At 40.6% G+C, this 20,530-nt stretch overlaps 1 protein-coding gene across 4 annotated transcripts in view; it reads left to right on the top strand.

Annotated features, from left to right (window-relative positions):
- rptor (regulatory associated protein of MTOR, complex 1) overlaps nucleotides 1-20,530 on the top strand; it is a 172,657-nt gene that overhangs the window by 93,868 nt on the left and 58,259 nt on the right. For all 4 annotated transcript variants that reach the window (XM_062440710.1, XM_062440702.1, XM_062440694.1 and 1 more), the window contains 8 exons: nucleotides 2,716-2,816; nucleotides 4,264-4,408; nucleotides 10,039-10,114; nucleotides 11,847-11,948; nucleotides 15,666-15,749; nucleotides 17,665-17,775; nucleotides 18,420-18,494; nucleotides 18,740-18,805. In XM_062440710.1, coding sequence (XP_062296694.1) covers nucleotides 2,716-2,816; nucleotides 4,264-4,408; nucleotides 10,039-10,114; nucleotides 11,847-11,948; nucleotides 15,666-15,749; nucleotides 17,665-17,775; nucleotides 18,420-18,494; nucleotides 18,740-18,805 — 760 coding nt within the window. The remainder of the gene's footprint in view (nucleotides 1-2,715; nucleotides 2,817-4,263; nucleotides 4,409-10,038; nucleotides 10,115-11,846; nucleotides 11,949-15,665; nucleotides 15,750-17,664; nucleotides 17,776-18,419; nucleotides 18,495-18,739; nucleotides 18,806-20,530) is intronic.

Genomic DNA, 20,530 nt, shown 5'->3' with positions numbered 1-20,530 from the left:
GAGTGGATCTTTATGATTCCTTATACAATTGCTTATCATTATGCACTGAAACCATGACGACCACTGGACATCAGCTTCAAAAAGAGATGTCAATAATGAGTTTATTATCTCATTATGCCCTGTTTCTTTTCTAGAGATAATGAGAACATGTCCCTGTTACCGGGTGAAAATGACTTAGTTACCCCAAGATAACAAACTTTTGAAATAAACTTCAACCACAGCTGCCCTTGTCTTTTGTGTGATATAATAATATTCATCATATAATGATAATATACTGCGATAATCAAAATCAAATATACAACTTTTTCCATCTCAATACAGATTCTAATACCTTAAAGGGAAATAATAGTTTTCAACCTCGACACTGGATCAACCTGGTCTATTTGGGTCTAAGTGACTAAAGTGGACACACATTTTTGCAATTATTCCAGTATTGAGTGAGTTCAGCCAGCATCTGCAAAAGGGGCTGCAATGTAATCCTCGGGGGCAATTGTTTCATTCAAAGTACGTGAAATAAAAAGGCTTGTTTTTGCCACTGACAGGCTCACACTGTTCTAAGTCTCTAACTATGAAGTAAACACAGGAACTGCTCCCTGACAGTGAAATATACTCTTACCTGAATGTAGCATTTTTAGCTGTAATGCTTCAAAGTTTCAAAGGTGTGTAGCAGTGATTTATCTCATTTATCTTGACTCTTCTCTACATTTTTTCCCATTAAGTTAAAGCTTATTCCTCTCTTCTTTTTTTTTCTTCCCTCAGACACAAATGACTCACATGCTCACATTAAGTGTAATATCTGTGAGCCGGATAGTGTTTGCCCTCATTCCCCGTCTCCTCTAAACTGCTTTACACAGTGTTCATTAAAACGCAGACTGCTAGGTGTGGTAAAGGTAATTTTCTCAGATTTGCTACAGTGATTATTGTCACACCGTCTGAGAGAGAGATTTCCCCACTCTCATTTCCATGGTGCTCCCACTCTCCAGTCATAGAATCACTCTCCTCCTATTTCGAGTGCCAGACTATAAGCAGAGGAGTTTCTGTGAAAATGGATGTATCATGCATCGGTTTACATGCCTCAATTTCCTCTGTGCGTTACAGATACACAGCTCTGTGGATACTGTAGTGTAGTGATACCCACTTAAGACTATGATAGATGAAATTCATTTAGCATCCTCAGGCGGTTCTGCTTAAGAGGTTTACAGACAGATTACAAACGGGATAAACTGATATATAAAAGACTTCTTCAGACTTTTGCATTTAAATTGAAGCACTCGAAACCGCCTGTTAAAGGGCAGAAGTTGGTTTTCTCCATTTGCAACATACAAGATGTCAGAAGAGATACTTTTAGCAAGTGCGAGCTGCTCCTGCTGTGAGCTACTTCAAAGGAGTGTGACACAGGTTGGCCAAGACTAAGAAAAGATGCTTCCCTACTTGTGATTTCAATGGACGACTGCTGAATCTTAGACTCAGTAATGATGTTCCTCAAGAAATGTTTATCCTTAAAAGAAGTTATAAAAGAAGTTATAATCATCATAATGTACTAGAATCACATATAATAGACTTTAGTGTGCTATTAGTACATATTTAATAAATAAATAAATTCATCCCCTTTCTCCCCTCATACGTTTCCTATCTGTCGCCACTCTCTATTATTTATTAAAGAAAAGAAAATGTTGAAAATAGAAAGACATTGTTGACTGAAGTGCTTGTTTTGCCAGAGGTGTTGGTCAGTCTGGTACATTATGTACAATGTGAAACTGAATAATCAAACATGTTTAGGTGTTCTTGTCTTTAGCCTCAAGCTCCTACTGTACTGTACCGTCTGAGTTGTATCATTAGTCGCCCATTTACACAGTTGTTTCTTGGCTTCGTTAAAAGACAAAGTGTACACATGTATGATCATGCCGCTATTAGCCACAATAGCAGCTTGTTTTTATTTATTTATTTCACTAAGAGTAAACTGACAGTCTCTTTCACCTTGTTGATATTTGATCATTTTGGCATGTTTAAAGATATGTTGATTCCTGTTCTTTGGACAACAAACTAAACCAGCAATTAAAAAGAAAAGATTAAAATACCTTAAAGGTCAAAATTCGACAATTAACATTATCGTTCATCAGGGGAACAGGAGAAAGTACTGACAAAAAGACTGTCAGGCTTTCGCTTTCTCCCCTCATGTTTCATATTTCTCATGGAGATAGTGGAAGTGGTCTCCAGTTGAGCTGCTGCAGTTAGCCTCCTCAGTAATCAGATACATGTGAGAAAACCCTGCAGATAAAGACTGCTGAAATGACCCTCGTCCAGGCCGAATCACTACACAAATGTATTCCTTTCTGCTGTTACATTACATCACCTGAAACACCACTACGGTATATGTAAATCTCTCATATAATCTAAGCAGTACAACAGTTTTCTCTGCTTGTATCTACAGCTTCAGCGTCTTAGCTCACGGCCTACAGTAACTCACACAGTACACACACACACACACACACAGGAATGTAAAAGTGCACATGAATATTCAGACTGTACTTGAACTCATTGTGAGTCTCTGTGTATAAGAGCCTAAGAGGCTGTAAATGTAAATGTCTTCAGATGTGTTGTGATGATAGTACCGAGCAGTTGCCACTTTGTGCTCTGACTCAACTTGCGCGACATACAGTGAGCACGGCTGACACGGTGCCATCTGTGTTGTGTGTTTTTGTGTGTGTGGTACAGGATCCCTGGCAGGCTCAACGACAGGCGCACTCCCCTCGGAGAGCTCAACTGGATCTTCACCGCCATCACTGACACCATCGCCTGGAATGTGCTGCCCAGAGGTCAGGCTTTACACAAGCAAGCAAACACACACACACCAAATCAGCTCCATTTTATTCTCTGTAGTTACCAATATTACAGGACCAATATAACTCCACACTTTATTAACTTTGAGCATGTCCAATGTAGTTCTGTTTTCATTGGTTGGTTATGATAACAGTGTACTCCTCAAGTTAATTACTGAGATGTAGGAGCACGGTGATGCTACTAAAAAATCCTTATTTGAATGTGACAATGATCATGCCCACTGGGAGCCCAAATCTTGGCATCTAATAATAAAAAAACAGCACTTTATTGAAGCATCAGCAATACTAAAACTTAAAGAACATCCCCAGTGGTTGAAAACAGTATAGATGTTTATATATGAAATGTCAGAAGTGCAGTAAGTGCAGGTTTGCTCCTCAAATGGAGATGAATTGTGTTTAGAGTATCGAGCACAGTAATTGGGGATATCCTTTTAACCATAATTTGGCAAGTATACATACAGATACACTCGAGCATTACTCTGCACAGTATGGTGACAACACACACATGCACGCACATATTAAGCAAGCACACGCTGCCACAAACTATTACCCACACACTCATCTTGGCCAGATGAGAATACACACACACACTTATCATTTTTGACATGTATTTACCTTTTGAATGCAGCACACACAGCTCCTGTTATTGGTCACCTGTCTCTAGTATGCGCCACACACACACTCTCATACACACACACACACATATATAGGCACACTCAGACTCCCCTGAGACACACACCGTATCCCAGCTAGAATAGCAATGTGACAATGCTGATGGCTGCCAAAGCCTTTTAAACCCACAGGGCTCTGCTGTTAATGAAGCAGCCCACATCAGAGAGAATCCCTGTAATGAAGGCACTGCACACCTAATCCAAATCTCTCTCACACACACACACACACACACACACACACACACACACACACGCACACACACGCACACACACACAGTCGTCTCACACTTTAGCACACTAGCACAAACACTTCAACATTTAAACAGCTGAACACTAACAGCTGGCACAGGAGTTGTCAGACACTATGTATCATAAAATATCCCTGGCAGAAACACGCACACACTTTCTCTCACACACAAACAGAGCAATCATAATCATAAACCAGAGATTGGCATGGGATTGGCCTGGCCCCATTAAAGTGAATTAGTGAATACATTAATGAGCTGATGAATATGTGACTGCAACCCATCGCTTTAATCTGCATATCACTGTCCTCTATATTCTGTAAGCATACACACATGCAAACACTGTTTTGGCCACTGATCTAGAGTTTCTTTTTTTTTTAATTCACTCATTCAGTGCCCCCATTTTTTCTTCACTTGTGATCCCATCTTTGTGTTAATTTATTCATCCGCTGCCCCTTTTCTGTCTCTGACGTGACGGGTCATTTCTATTCCGTCTCCGTCTTGTAGATTTGTTCCAGAAGTTGTTTCGTCAGGACCTGCTGGTGGCCAGCTTGTTCCGCAATTTCCTGTTAGCGGAGAGGATAATGAGGTCATACAACTGCACACCGGTCAGCAGTCCACGTCTGCCCCCTACATACATGCACGCCATGTGGTAAGACACACACACACACACATACACACAAAAAGGGGGCTCAGGGCTCGCTTTCATGCATGCAGATACACAGATGTCCTTTGCTTTGCTGAGCAGAAGGCAAGAGGAAGAGTTTTTGTATTTGATCACACTCACTTTGCAGTTAAACGAATAGACTTTCTTACAGATATATACTTTGATTAGACAAGAGTGCTCTCTTTTATGGTATGTTGTGCATATTTAATGATTGTAAGTGCTTACTTTTAAAAAGCCACAGAGAGATGAAAATACTATCAATCTGGTCACTTACTCACAAACTGTAAATCTGCCTTGGGCCTCATTTACCTAAAAGTAAATGAGCTTGCCCATTGAATGAAAATACTTTACTATTGTAAAAAAAAAAAAAAAAAACAGCCATTAGCAATGTACTTTGTGTTTTTCTGGTCATTTTGTTGGGTTTTGTCATTTTTCTTTACCACGTGTAATATCTCACAGTGAGATCATTCCAGCAGTGCTAGATACTCTTCTAGAAACTTTACAGAGTGTAAAATAATGTTGTTACACTTTCTGAAGTATACTTCTTTGTTTTCATACTAGCACAAGTTGGTATCTTGGGGTTTTATATACTAGTTTAGAGAAAAGTAATGAGAAGCTAGCTTACTGAAGCTAGCTCACTATAGCTAATTACTGACCAACAACAGCTGTTTTAGCTCACCACATGCAAAATTGAACTGCCTCGCAACAAAACCCAGGTTATTCTTGGATGTGTTTGTGGCTATTTGCTAACTAACAATTTACAACATGACAAAAAAATACAATACAAATTTGTAGCTCTCTAAAGGTGCAGTTTTCCTCTTTTTGTGGAGGTTAGCCTTTCCCCGCTAGCAGCAGTTAAACTACGATGTTTGCTTTCATACTTTCACAAGTTGTATCTTGTGGTTTTATACACTAATTTAAATAGAGAACAACAGTAACGAGAAGCTACCTTACTGAAGCTAGCTCACTATAGCTAATCACTGACCAAGAACAGCTGTTTTTGTTAACCACATAACCCAGGTGATTGGATATGTTGGTGGATATTTGCTAACTAACAATTTACAACATCACAAAAAAAATACAAATTTGTAACTCTCTAAAGGTGCAGTTTTCCCTATTTTTGTGGAGGTTAGCCTTTCCCTGCTAGCAGCATTTAAGCTAGGATAAGCTAAACACTGAATTTGTCTTTTTACTGAATGCACAGACGCAAATTATATATTTAACATTTCTACAAAATTCCCAGTGAGAAAGTAAAGAAGCATCCCGATGGAGGCATAACAGCATTCAAAAAACAGATCGAATCATGTAAAAAAATAAAAAAAAGGAAGAAAAAAAAGCATGAGTCAGTTTCCTCACCATTTAAGCCGCATTTAACAGAAAACAGCAAAGTTAAATGAAATGCTTTAATCACTCACAACTTCTCAAAATAAATGTTGAGGAAGTGTAAGCCAAAACATGTAGGTGTTTGTATTTGCGTCTGCCCTCCAGCATATGTATACATCTCACTCATGCAAAGTATCATTTGTGTAATTACGTTTCTCAGTTATTTCTGTATGACTGCATTAACCGTTGCCAGCCTTGCCCCCCCTGCCTCATAACGGGGGCACATAAAGCCGTCTGTTCCCTGACGGCAGCCTCAGTCGACCTGAATGTGATGCAGACAGACAGGACAGGTTGTACTGTATATGGAGTAAAAGCATAGCTGCATCTTCAGTCGCCCACACATGTAACCCGCAGCCGAATATCTCTGCCTTTTGATTTAAAGCGGCGAGCTGGCTACTCTTTACTGTAGGATATTAAAAGACTTTGCGGGACGTGTTGAACATCTCTGACAGGGTTAGGTTAAAAGCAAAGAGCACCACAAAACAGAGCCTATACCAGTCCAATGAAAACACATTTATATGAAATAATTAAACAGCACAAAAGTACGACGAGTTAGAGGGTTTTGTCTCTTTTGTGTTCACAGTTGAGACGTGAGCCAGAAGTCATTTTCCCCAATTTAACTTATTTGTCTCCCTTGTATTCTCATTACATGTAACACACACACACACACACACACACACACACACACACACACACACACACACACACACACACACACACACACACACACACACACACACACACACATAAATAGAGGTGCTGAAAATCCTCCCTGTTGTAAATTGACTTAACTTGCTCCTCCACACTGTGTAAGAAATATTATCCAGTCATCTATCTCCCTTTAGTTACACAAACACATCTCCCACTATGTATTGTTTCTCTTCTTGGTCTTCTATAAATGCCTCCCTCTGCTCTCCCACTCATTATCTGGCTCGTGTTGGAAAAAAACAAAACAACTCTCACTCTTTTTCTGCCTCGAGGAGCGACTTGTTGTGTAACACCCTGGCATTGCTTATTGTAAAGAATACTGCTCCTTGCTCCTTTTCTTCTCTCTCCCTCGCTCGCCCTCTCTCTCGTTCCTACAGACCCATTATTTTAGATTGTGGGTAATATTGCTCTGTTTACCGCCAAAGAAATTGGGAGTTGCACTTTGTTTCACAGCAGCACATGCAGTATTAAGGAGGACAGGATAACGACAGAGTGGTGCTTTAAGAGTTGCAGGAAACAAGACTGAAAGAACAATAAAAAATGAAATTACCAGAGATAAAAGGTGAGTAGAAAAATAAAAGTTGGGATCAGTATAGATGAGAAGGAGGAGGAAGAAGGGGGGGTTAAGTAATTTTGGGGGCTCAATGATCGATGTCGGTGGCCAAATGCAAACAGCAATTGTTATTCAGATGGAGCTGAATTGGGGAGAGCAGATAAACCCCAAGGCTGATTACTCCCTTGTGGGCAGTTTCAGTGCGGGTGTGTGTATGTGAGTGTGTGCAAATGTGTCTACTTTAATGTGTGTTTGCGTGTGTGTGTGTGTCTCTGCACCACTCTGCGGGCAACAGGAAAAAGAGCTTAGTCAGCCGCCAACTGGTCCCCTACACTCCTCTGTTGTCGACTGTCCCCTCATCTCACGCACCATACACACACACACACACAGATTTTGGTGATGTGTTACTCATTCATATTGACAGGCATCATCCAAGTTAATGCTGTCATCTCAAACGGTGCTGCGGCCTCCACCCTGTGAGTGCGTCGATGCTGATTAGACCGCTCTGTCGGCCTGCTTCCTCACAGTTGGATTACATAAACACCAGCGGGGATGGATATTTGTTGGCAATATTTCTACACAGATTCAAATCCCAGTACTTCAAGTTATGAAACCTAGATAAATACATTTTGAATTATTTCTTGTTGAAGGAAAGGTTTTTACACTGAAATGTACTTATTTTTCCTTTGACTCTTTTTCATGCCAACCAGTTTGTCTTATCACAAGGAACATTAAGTTTATTTGCTTCACAAAATACTCCAAAATTTGACATTTAAAATATCCATCTTTCAATGTGTTTCAGTGTCGATACCTTGAAGTGCTTTAAAAATCCAGTATGATACAAATTTAGTGAGACAAAAATATTTGCTCTTAAACAGATCTACATTTAATGATTCATCAATAAGTATGCTTTCAACACCAAAAATGAAAGCATCACTATTTCATAGGCATGAAAAGGTTGCTGGATAAAATCTATACATGATGTTTTCCTCTATTAACAACCAATATGTAGTTTTCAGTAAGGTTAGAGTTATTTTTCAACCATACAGCAGGAACCATGCAGTAAATGTGAAATAAACTGGCATGTCTGTCAACAAGTTAAATACTTTGCCTTTAGGCTTCAATGAATAATTCAATATTTTGGGGAAATACAATTATTTTCTGTGAGTGAGATGTACACTGATGTGACTTTCATCTAGGCATGTTAAAGATGGAGCTGTAGTCTGAATGTGCTTAGCTTAGCTTAGCTTAGCTTAGCTTAGCTTAGCATACAGACTGGAAGCAGGGGGTATAGCTAGCATAGTCCTCTCCAAAAATGAAAAGTAACACCTACCGACATCTTTAAAGCTTACTAATTAGCTTTCTTAATGAACTCATTGTATCATCTTTAAATGCTTACACAAACAGATAGGGGGACAATAGCTTTTTGGGGTTATGTAGAAACGGTTTCCTAGTGAAAAGCAGCTAATTTGGTTTTAGCATGTAGCTTTCCCTCTCTAAAAGTTTTCTAAAATAAACTTTTGTGGCAGCTTTAGTCAGCTTTCAGTTAGAGGCTTTAGCTTTAGAGGTTTTAATGGACACATTTTCTAGCTTTGGAGAGTTCAGGCTAGCTGTTGCCTCATTTCCAGTCTTTATACTAAGCTACTTTAGCTAACCATGTTCTGATTCAAGCTCAGTAGGAGATAGATATTGATCTTAACCTTGTTCTCGTAAAAAAAGCTTAGAAAGAGTGCTATGTATATACACATGTAAAGTATATATATATATATATATATATATATATATATATATATATAGGTATAATGTGTATGTGTCTTTATAGATATACATAGTATCGTCGTTGTTTGCTAAATGCAACTGGAGGTGCTAACTAAAAGTTTTAATTTCTTCCTGTTTAATTATTTTTGGTGCAGCAAAGAGCTTGTAATTCATTTGAACAGATAAAAGTCAAATTTCTTTCAAGTAAGAACTTTTTCTGGCAGTAAACTCCTGCAAAGTAGCACCTGTTCTTAATATAATGCAAAAATGTCTGTTTTGCACTGTTGACACTTTTACTCGGAGGGTAAATTATTTCCCTTCCATGGTGGCAGCTGAATTTATAAATTATGCTATTTAGCAGGAACTTGTACCATCTGACTTGAATCCTAGAATAAATTACTGTTCCTTCTGTGACTTTTAAAACAAAATAAGGTGGAGCAGATGAACCACCTGCCAGAATTCAGCTCCCAGTTTCCTAAATAAATACTTTTATAACCACACACTGTAGTGTGTGTTTGCATGTTGCACATACATGGCAACAGTGGATCAACTGTATCTTTAACACCGTTGTGTCAAAGAGTGTAACTGTTACACTGCTCACAGCTAATAGGGGAAGCCGTTTAAGCAGCTGAATGAGTCTCAGACCGAGTGAACTCTGTGTCAGTCATTCAGCATCACATTACAACGCAGCGCATTGACTGGGAACATGACTCAACCCTAACTCGTTCAAACTGAGAGGAAAAAGCCCCACCGAGGCCACAAGCTCAATTTGCCGCAAGAAAAAGAAGCCGTAAAAGCGAGAGGAAAGAGAGACAGACAGAAAAAGAGCGAGAGAAGCTGCCATAAGGTTTGATGCGAGTTACATAACCGCATGAATTAGATATGATGACCATGAGAGAAAGCTGGTGTTTAGAAAGGGATTAAAGGCTCCATGCTGCCCTCTCTAGGACCTAGGGCTGGGAATAAAAAAAAAAAGAGATGTATATGCACAAGAAGGAGTGCAGAGGAGAGAATGAGTTAGATGAGGAGAAATTGGAGTGGTGAGGTGAAAAGGAAAATGCCAAGTGTGTGTGTGCTGCGTTTGCTTCCGTTGGCTTCAGCTCACAAAAACAAGAGATTGAAATAAACGGAAACAAATCTGCACCCTCCCTTGTAATAAATGCCATAATTGTAATGCGGTGTGTGTTTGTGCGCATGTGTCACCTCTCTCCAGGCAAGCGTGGGACCTGGCTGTGGACATCTGCCTCTCTCAGTTGCCTACCATCATCGAGGAGGGCACCGCCTTCAGAGTAAGCAGTGATGCCTCTATAGCTTCACTTGAAATCACTTTGTGTTTATTGCAAGTAAGCATTGTGTGTGCGCGTGTGTGTATATATGTGTGTGTGTAGGTTTAGTGGTTACCGGATGATGGATGGTTTGACGGATGGCTTTTTATCTTGAATCTGTCCACAACTGATGCCCGTAAAACCTCAAACAGTTCTTGTTTGCGCTGCAACTTCTCCACTACCAACATCTACAGCATCTCAATTAATCTCCCAAACACACACACACACACACACACACACTCTCACTCTCACTCTCACTCTCACTCTCACTCAGTCTCAGCAGATAACATTGTAAAACGTCAGGTTTGATAATTCAAGTGCGAGTGTCAAAGAAAAAAAAGAAATAAAAAAGTCGCTGAAACCACGGGCCTTGCACTTTGAACCAGTGGTGTGTTTATGGTTATATTTACTGACATGGCAGGAGCTGTGATGGAGATGCTGAGTGTGATGGAAACACGCTGTGAGAGAGAGATGATAGGACTGATGATAAATTAAGATATCTGGGTCAGCACGAGGCATTTCTGTGTGTGTGTGTGTGTGTGTGTGTGTTTGTGTGTAAGAGCAGAAAGCCACAACATGTGCTTTGTAATGCTAACTAATCAGGGAACATAAGTCTTGAAGAGAAGGGAAAGAGGGAGGGAGGGAGTGGCGCGGCTTTCCCCGATGTTAGCACTTTTTCTCCAGGCTGTTTCTCTTGTCCACCTGGCACTCAGAGGTGGGCATCTTCTACATCACTCTCCCGGGAGCAGTTCCCCCCCCATTCTCACTCCTACTCTTTCTCATCCGCTCAGGCTGAGAAAAAAAAAAGAAAAGAAAAAAAATTACCAGCACCGTAATTGAGCCTCTGAGGACTACTAAAGGAGATCTTCCTTCTCTGTCTTGCTCCTTCTTTGAAGAGCCTTTAATTCTTTCTCAGATGCACTTCAGCTATTTTTTTTCTTACTCTTGTCACAACTGAATTTAGGACTGAATAAAAAATGTGCATGTCAATATCAGTTTTACTGTCTACTCTTTGGATTCCTGCTGCAGAATAATCAACATTTTAATCGTCAAAATAAATCAAATTAATGATTTTGAAGCAGAAGATTTTTGCTTTTTCTCTCCACTGAATAGGAAGGCTGTGTGTGTGGTGAGTAGAAGCAGAGCTTATAGACTCTGCTTCTACTCACCACACACTACAATACTTTTTATTCATGTATCAGTAATGATACGAGTGGTGTGTGTATAGAGTTATTAAGCTTTGATTATGCACAAATTAATTTAGCCGTCCAGCCACGAAGCGTTGATATTTCCCTCTCGCTACATCCATCAAGCGTCTACACACCGCTATTATAATTCCCGTTGAGATATTAACGCTCCACGTGATCAAAAACTCGGCAGCCAGCAGCCAATCAATCAGGCGAACTGTCATTGTAGGAGAGGGGGGCAGGTGTGTGTGTGTGTGGGTGTGTGTGTGTGTGTGTGTGTGTGGGGGGGGGGGGACTGGCTGACCATGACAGATCAGGATTTATGTCGTTACCGCAGTGCAGTGTCACTTCTGAGCTCATTGTGTCAGGGCTTTTTAATGAAATGATAGGCTACACACTGCAGACTGGCTCATTGTGTGTGTGTGTGAGAGAGAGAAAATGAGTGTGCGTGTGACTTTAAAACGGTGATAAACTGTGTGTGTGTGTGTGTGTGTTCTTTCTGTCCACAGCACAGTCCTTTCTTCGCAGAGCAGCTGACGGCATTTCAGGTGTGGTTGACGATGGGTGTGGAGAACAGAAACCCTCCTGAGCAGCTCCCTATTGTACTGCAGGTATACACACACACACACACACACACACACACACACACACACACACACACACACACACACACACACACACACACACACACACACACACACATGTCTCCAAGCTCCAATACATTGTTGTGTGCAAAAACCCTATAAAGAAAAATGATGACTAAAGTCAACATGTGGAGGAACACCTGCACAGTGTAAAGCAGTCTCTCCATCACACTGCTTTCATACATATACATTATTTATATATGCAGGCAGTTTTTTTTCCTGCTTGGTCTAATGCTTCCCCACTCACATTTCTGTAAAAGTCACAACGGCAGCCTTTGACCTACTAACATTTCCACAACACTCTCAACACCGCTGGAGTCTAAATGAAATGATGTCACATTAAAGTAAAAACTACAGCAACACGAGGTAACATTTATGTTTAATATCGTACACCATCTCACACAAATCAAATAAAGAATGCAACTTATTCTGACTTCTAAGAGCACTGGTATGAATTAGTCATTGTATTCTCTTACACACAAAGAAGTATAACATGTTTAATGGAGATTATTATGTCAAAATATACTCTAAGTGTGTTTTCATTCATTTATTTAATTATTTACTATATGTTAATTATTTACTATACTTCATCTCAAATGTGTACACAGAGTTGGGGAGTAACTAGTTACATGTAACTTACTTAATTATAATAATTGAAGCACACATGGCCTTAAATGGTGTCACAGTACCAATTAAGCCCATGCTATACTTTTGACTTCTTTCATAACATATCTTTATTTTATATTCCAAAATCTACATGAACTAATGAATACATTTTCAAATGAGAGTTAAAACTCCCTTATAAATCATGTCAGTATCCATGAAAAACAGCTGACCTTAGATGTTGGTGCTTAATGGGAACACTTACCCTAACAGCTGAAAACATTGGTTAGAAAATGTAAAAAGTCATCAAAAAGTAATAAAATGTAATAAGTTACATAACTTTGATGAAGTAATTGAAATAGTTACATCACTTATTACATTTTAAATAGGGTAACTAGTAATCTGTAACCTATTACATTTCCAAAGGAACCTTCTCAACATTGTGTACAGCATGAACATCTGACAAAAAACTTGACATTCACTACAGCAAACAGGAAGTTCCTTTTTAAACAGTGTTTTCTGAACTGTGCTAACTATGGCCCTAATTAATGTTGATGAGAAAATCTATTAAGGGGATTCACAGGGACCCTCCTGCTCACAGCGGTCATTAATGAAGTCATGATAAACATTAAAGTTCAAAAATAGGTTTTAATAATTCATGCGGCTTGTCAGAGAACTAAACAGGCATATTTTTCCTTTTTTTACATCTTTATTTTCCAGCTCACTTCAACTCTCGAACAGCAGGAGTTTGAGCTTCACGTGTCACATAAACAACGGTGGCAAACAGAGATGTTGCTAATTACATGTCCTCCATTACACACGAGCAACCTCTTTCCTTCGTGATTGAACCCTCACATCAGCTGGCAGGAGTTCTTTATTAGCATAGATGGAAATAGAAATACTATTACAGCAGTGCTTTTCACACTATTACCACACATCTCTTCAAGTCTCCACCCTGGCATGATATGTGCTGCAAAAAAACACACAAATGTCCTTCCTTACAGCCCTTTTAACAAAGCCTGTGACGAGAACAGGGTCTGCTGTGTTCCCTGTAGCAGTGTTACATTTGTTTGGGATGCTTTAATTGGGGGGAAAATCCTGTCAAAAGGGTGCATCAGCTGTTGAGCTATAGCAGTCTAATGTCTCCCCCTCCTCCCCTCCCTTTCCCTCTTTGTCTTCTCCCCGCACCTCCACCTCCACCACCCTGCGGGGTTGTACAGTTGTGATGCTGTATTATATCACGGCGTAGTAACGGTGCACCGCTGTCCGTGCTGAATGGTAATTTAACGCTGAGTCAGCGCTCCGCGAGCCGCAGCCCCATCCGTACGAGCGGCTCTGTGGGGACCTGTTAAAAGCTGAGGAAAAGGAAGAGTGATGGAGGAGAGCTGGATAGTGATGGTGTGTGAAGGCATGTATGTGTACCTGCGTGTGTGTGTGATGTGGACACGAGGAAGGAGAAAGGAAGTAAAGCAGCAGCCGCCTTTAAGATTACGCAACATTATGCAGCTTTACGCCAAAGGGGCTAAAAGTAATCTCAAGGCTACTTTCAAGCGCTCTGACGTAACGGACGGACACAAACTGGTTTTCTCCCTCTTTTTAAGCACACGGTTGCATAAGAATGAACTTTAAAGAGCGCTGTATTCTCAGAGGATTTAACATTTCGATGCCAAAATATAATCTGGCTCCCTTTTTGAAAGATGCAAAAAGCGACAAGAAACAGGCAACGGAGATTAATCCATCAATAATGCTCTTTAATTAAATGAGCAAAGGCAGGGCAACAGAGCTCAGGACAGAGAGATACGGCGCTGCGTTGTCTTGACAACAGCCGTTTTACCCAAGGAAGGATTAACAGATTTTTACAAAGAGATTACAGCATCTCTAAATTGTGATGTTACGCTAACAGCAGCGCATGCACGTTCACACATACGTTCACACACACACGTTTGGCATACGTTTGGCGTAGTGATTAAGTCGTGATGGTAACATGATAGCGTGTGTCTCGCAGCGTGCACACACACACAACATGATGATAGGAAGTGCTTACTCATGGCGCCAAATGAGATTGGAGTCAAGGTGTTACACAAATGAAGGAAGGGAGACAAATATGCACGCACACGCATTTTAATAAAGCTGCATTAGGGATTGTACGCTTAGCCCGGCTATGACAAAATGACATGTGTGTTAATGTGTTATTCAAATCAGGAGGATAAAGTGTGTGTGTGTGTGTGATAGAGGTTTTAAAAGATGAGTCATGTAAAAGAAAAAGGGAGGAAAAGACCTCTTTTTGAAGCTTGGATTGGGAGAGGTTTAGGTTTGATTCTTTCTTCTTGCCTTTTCTTATTCCTGTAGACACACGCGCACGCACACACACACATATCCACATCCGTGTTCCCACGCTGTTCTTGGAGATAAAGGTAACCCTAGACCGGTCTTTCCCCGGCCTCCTTCTGTTTGTGTGGTCACGCTCAACAGATTGAAGTCACAGAGGACGCTAATAATACATTACATGTTGGTGTTCGAAATGTGTGTGCGTGCGTGTGTGTAAACCTGTGTTCCTCCATATGCTTGTTCCCACACACACTGTGGGACAGTCACATGGGGATGGACCGGTGTCCAGCCTTCACGCAGGCTCTGTGCTACACTCTGGCTAATGCTGCATAAGCTACACACACACACACACACACATTTTTAGTAGTACCATATGCATCCTTAAAATAGTTTGGGCCAAAAGTTGCTTCTTGACGATTCCGTTTGGCATCGCTCTTACATTGCGTACATTTGTAGTATCTCAGGAAGTAACTACGAGAAATGGCAGCCAAGAGGACACACCCAGTCAACCCCCCCGCCCACGCACACACACACACACAAACACACACACACACACACACACACACACACACACACACACACACACACACACACATACACACCCACAGTAAACAAGAGCAGTAGTGGTGGGAGAGCCATCTGTTTCACTCCAGCAACTCAGCTTCCTCCCGCTGTCCTTCCTCTTCCTCTTCCTCCTCCTCCTTTAATCTCAGGCGAACGCACAGTTGACCTCTGACCTCTGCTCTCTATCAGGTTCTACTGAGTCAGGTGCATCGGCTACGTGCTCTTGACCTCCTCGGACGGTTTCTGGACCTAGGACCATGGGCCGTCAGTCTGGTGCGTAGAGCTCTACATCCACTGTCCCTGTCTGATGATATGATGATTTAATGGTGCAATAACACTGTTTAAAAAGCAGATCAATGTGAGGATACTGTGACTCAGACACTCACTGCCGTGGCTTAATATTCTCTTCTGCAGCTGGATCATATTTACAGCGAGCAGCAGCGACATTGGTTGATAAAGTAATCTTATAAGTGGTGTCAAAGTGAGTTTAGCCCTGCTGATAGTTTAACTTTTATGAGCGGAGGTTTCAAGATATCTTTCAGCAACATTTCTGCCTTCACCTCAGAAGTGAAGGGAGGTTTCTAACTATTAAATTATTCAGCAGCTATTTTGATAATCGTTTTGAGTCATTTTTTAAAAATTATTATTAAAGAATAAAAGGTCCAAATTGTCTGATTTAAACCTCTTGAATGTGAATATTGTCTGAGAATATTAAGCTGCTCTACCACAGTGACAATAAGCTGAATATGTTTGGGTTGTGGACAAATGAGACATTTGAAGACGTCTTCTTGGACTTTGGGAAACAGTGATAAACATCTTTAACCATTTTCTGACATTTTATTGACCAAGCAATCAATAAAATAATGAAGAGATGAATTGATTATGAAAATAATCGTTTTCCACGACTGCAGCCCTAACAGCAACTAGTTTGTCCAAAAACAGTATTCTATTGCTCATTATTTTTGGACACACCTCAACTGTGAACAGTTTTATATGACTTTTGAGTTTTTAAAATAAGTTTTCAATGAGCATGGGACAAACTCTATCAAAATATTGGCAAACTAGATACAACTACAGGTAAGTGGTAAACTGTTTTTTTACCAATTTGTTATAGAAAAACAATAGAAAATGATGACTCTGTTCTGTTCAAGTGTCCCAATAAGTTATGACAGTGTGACAGTGAGCCAACATGCACAACAGCAGGACCCTGAAACTGAAGCAGCTAAATGGAATTCAGCCATTCAGCCAATTCAGTTTTTCCCACTGCGACATGCCAAAATGTCTTTATTGAAAAAGTCATACTGCATGAATACGCTGTCTGAAAAAACTTAACTTAACCAGTAGACTACCAGGGCGCTCCAACTTTAATACAGTTTTAAGAGTTGTATACAGTTTGATTCCAGCAGCTGACCTTTGTTGCCTGTCATTCCCTGTTTCTCTCTCTCCCCTCACTTCATGTCACCTCTCTCACTATCTAATAAAGTCATAAAATGCCCAAACATATATATATAAAAATATAAAAGACAAAGAGTAAAAAACTGTATTCAAGTCTCCAGAAATTACCCAAATTCTTATAATAAACAGGAATCACAAATTATATTCTTAAATAAGTTGGTGTTTAAGCAGCAAATTCCTTCCTGTATGTACGTTATTAGGACCTGTACACCCATAGTAAACCCACACAGGTGATCTTTAATGATTTTGGCTGGTTAGGCCTCCTATCAGGACCATGTGAGCATGGACAGGTGTGTTTGATAAGCACCAAATTGCACCTTTATCATCCTTATTTGTAAACACACAGTAAAGTGCTAGATTTACTGTAGCTGCTAACCTAGAAAGACAGTATACAGTAATTCCCATTTTCACTTCTTTTCATTACCTGGAAGATACACAGTTTTAAAGATATTATGTAGTTTAATTAATTCGACACCGGCTGCCTCATACTGTCACTCACACTCCTAATTAACAGCGCAGTGTTTACTCCTAAAGGCGAGCTCATCTGATTAACAGTCAAAATTCAGACTCTGTTTCCAATAAGTCTCCCAGCCTCTACTCAGCTACATTCATTCTTGTGTACATGTTTACATTTCAGACCACGTTTATGTGTTGATGATCAGTGAGACCTGGCTCATAACAGCAATATCTAACTCTCTGTAAACACCAGCCCTGTTTGTGTGTGTGTTTCCAGGCCCTCTCTGTAGGGATCTTCCCCTACGTGTTGAAGCTGCTTCAGAGCTCAGCCAGAGAGCTGCGGCCACTGCTGGTTTTTATCTGGGCCAAAATCCTGGCTGTGGACAGTGTAAGTTATATAAAACACTCACACACTTAAAAAATCATGCTGCCCCCTCTCTTTTTAAACCCCGATTGTCGTCATCACAGGTTAAATTATTTGAATTCTGCCTGCTTTTCGTAATAGCTGACGGAAGGGATGAGCTCTCAGTAAAGCAGCCACTGGTAGCTTCTACTGCTGAGTTTAATCTGTGCAAGTCTTGATTTGTGCATGATGTAATGCTGCCAGTTGTCTCAAGGCTACAGTTCCGGAAAAAAAACCCACAGAATCTATGCGAATGTGTTTCATTTCAAAAGTTTAACTACTGGACTGAAGAAGTCTCCTACTGTCTATTCTCAGTGTTTGTTCACTGGAGGCTTCACGTTTACACATCAGACTTGTGTAAGTTGCATACTGGACCACAGTTGGCTCCAAACCAGTTGTGATGTCACCCATAATACTCATAGATACAAGCCTCAAGTTGGGATTTAAAGTGAGCACAGAGAAACTTTCCCCATTTCAGCAGATGAATGTGAAATGGAAAAAATGTCCCTGTCACAGGACTGAATGTGAATGTTGAATGAGTGGAAAGCGACCTTTAGCAACATCTGCACAATTAACCCCTTCCTTCCCTCCCTTTCTACTTTTTCTCTCTCTCTCTCATATCTCCGCAGTCGTGTCAAGCAGACTTAGTGAAAGACAACGGTCACAAGTACTTCCTGTCAGTGTTGGCCGACAATTATATGCCAGTGAGTATTATCATCATGTTGACACAGTTGTGAACAAAGTGACCCATGTAGGACTTTAAATACAATGTAAAGGTATATATAATTGATTTTTCTCTTGATATTGATGCTTAACTTATCACTTTGCTGAGAGGAGTTGTAAAGGTCAGCACAAGCCTGCAGCAGATCATCAGTGCTACAGAGTAAAATGTGTCACTTTTAAGGTTTCAATAAAAAGAAGCTGACAATGTTGAAAAACTGTGTTACAGGCTGAGCATCGAACCATGGCTGTCTTCATATTAGCTGTCATTGTCAACAGCTACAACACAGGACAGGTAGGAGTGTGTGTACGGATACAGAATGTGTGTGTTTATGAAAATGGATGTCATGACAGCTCCTCAAAAGTGAAGCCAAAACCTGTCGATTGCCACCTGGTGGCTGGCTGCAGTATAGCTCATTAGTCCAACCCTGTCCACGTTAGCCAATGAGACATGAGCCAAACTACAAAATAAACGTCAAATAAATTGTTCCCAAACATGGTTTCTGTCATTTTAGTTCATTTTATCGTGTTGTTTTTCAAAGTGCTCATTTTTCAACTTCAACTTTATTTATATAGCACTTTAAACACAATGCAGTTGATCCAATGTGCGTCACACAGAGGAAAAACAAACTGAAGAATAAGAAAACATAAATGATGATAAAAAATTACTACAACATCAATAATAAAAGTACATGGTTATATAGAGCGTAGGGCACACGGGGAGAAAAGTACAAACCTATCGAGACCTCAGGTGAAACACCTAAGTTGGTTTGTATTTATCTGTTTTTGTTTATTTTTCTGATAAGTTTGTTTTGAATGAGTTATTTGGGGGTGTGAAGTCATGATTGACAGCTCTGACAGCCGCTCTCAAACCTCCGTCAGGTTGCAGGGCGGCTGTGACTCAACTGTACAGACTCTGGCTCCAAATGACATCGCACAAGCAAGATGGCCACTCCCAGAAACAAGCTATTTCGGCTTCCCTTTTACATAGCAGTAAGAAGTGGAGACACATCGTCCATATTTATATACAGTCAATGATTTCTGTTTGCTCATGGGGGTCCCGAAGGGAAAACACACCAAACCATTAATTTACTTCACTCACCAAGACCACTGCAGGGTTCTTTAGGGGGCTAGCCGTCACTTTGAGAGATTACTATATCGCCCATTGTGTATTTCTGGAAGATATTGGTTATGTGACAGTTTTGTCACCGACCGTCACCTCTATAATCTCCATCTCCGTCCCAGCCATCTCCACGGTGACACTCCATCACCTCAAGTGTCACTTTGGCCTGCTCCTTGCCTCCGGTTTTCAATCCCAGAAGCCTTTTGTGTCTGACGCTGATCAAACATTCAAGCAGTGCAATGCCGGGATGATGTAGCTCGTCATTTCATGGAGTACAAACACACACAAACACACTCACTGACACACTCTTCCGCAAAGAAATATTCCACTATCACTCCTTTTTTGCCTGCTGTCTTCTTCTCTCTGCAGTTATTTTCCGTCTAGTTGTGAATGTTATTTGACTCATTCATTTTCTCTAGTGAGTTTACCTGCTCACACTACTTTTCCTCCCATTCTCAACATTATATAAATGTGACAAATCAGAAAAAGCTCTATTGGCTCCGAAACACCCATTCTTCTTCCATATCCCTATGTACTTAATGCCCCCACCTCTCTCTCCCCCATAGGCCTGTAAATAATAGATGATCTCCCAACATTACTGAGAGCCTCTCTGCCTGCTTCACATCTCAACGATTTATCTTTTACTTTCAACAACAACGCTCATTACTGCGGTGTTGCTGTTGCGAACATGTCACCGAGCGCCGGAGTCTTAATATTCTCCGCTGGCGGGGTTCAGCTGGGAGGTGCAATCAGATCAGAGGCAAAAACGAAGCAAAGAGAGATCTGAAGCACATGAAGAGAGTCGAGTTGGGGGGGCGTTGAGGAGACGGGGCACATTGTGTCGCTGCTGATATAAGATTTGTTTGTGTGATGCCTCAATCTACAAGAGAGACAAAA

The sequence above is a fragment of the Scomber scombrus genome, chromosome 2 (genome assembly GCF_963691925.1).
Source record: "Scomber scombrus chromosome 2, fScoSco1.1, whole genome shotgun sequence".
NCBI classification, from domain to species: Eukaryota; Metazoa; Chordata; class Actinopteri; order Scombriformes; family Scombridae; genus Scomber; species Scomber scombrus.
Note: the sequence above shows the minus strand (reverse complement) of the source record. Positions and strands in the feature narration are given on the sequence as shown.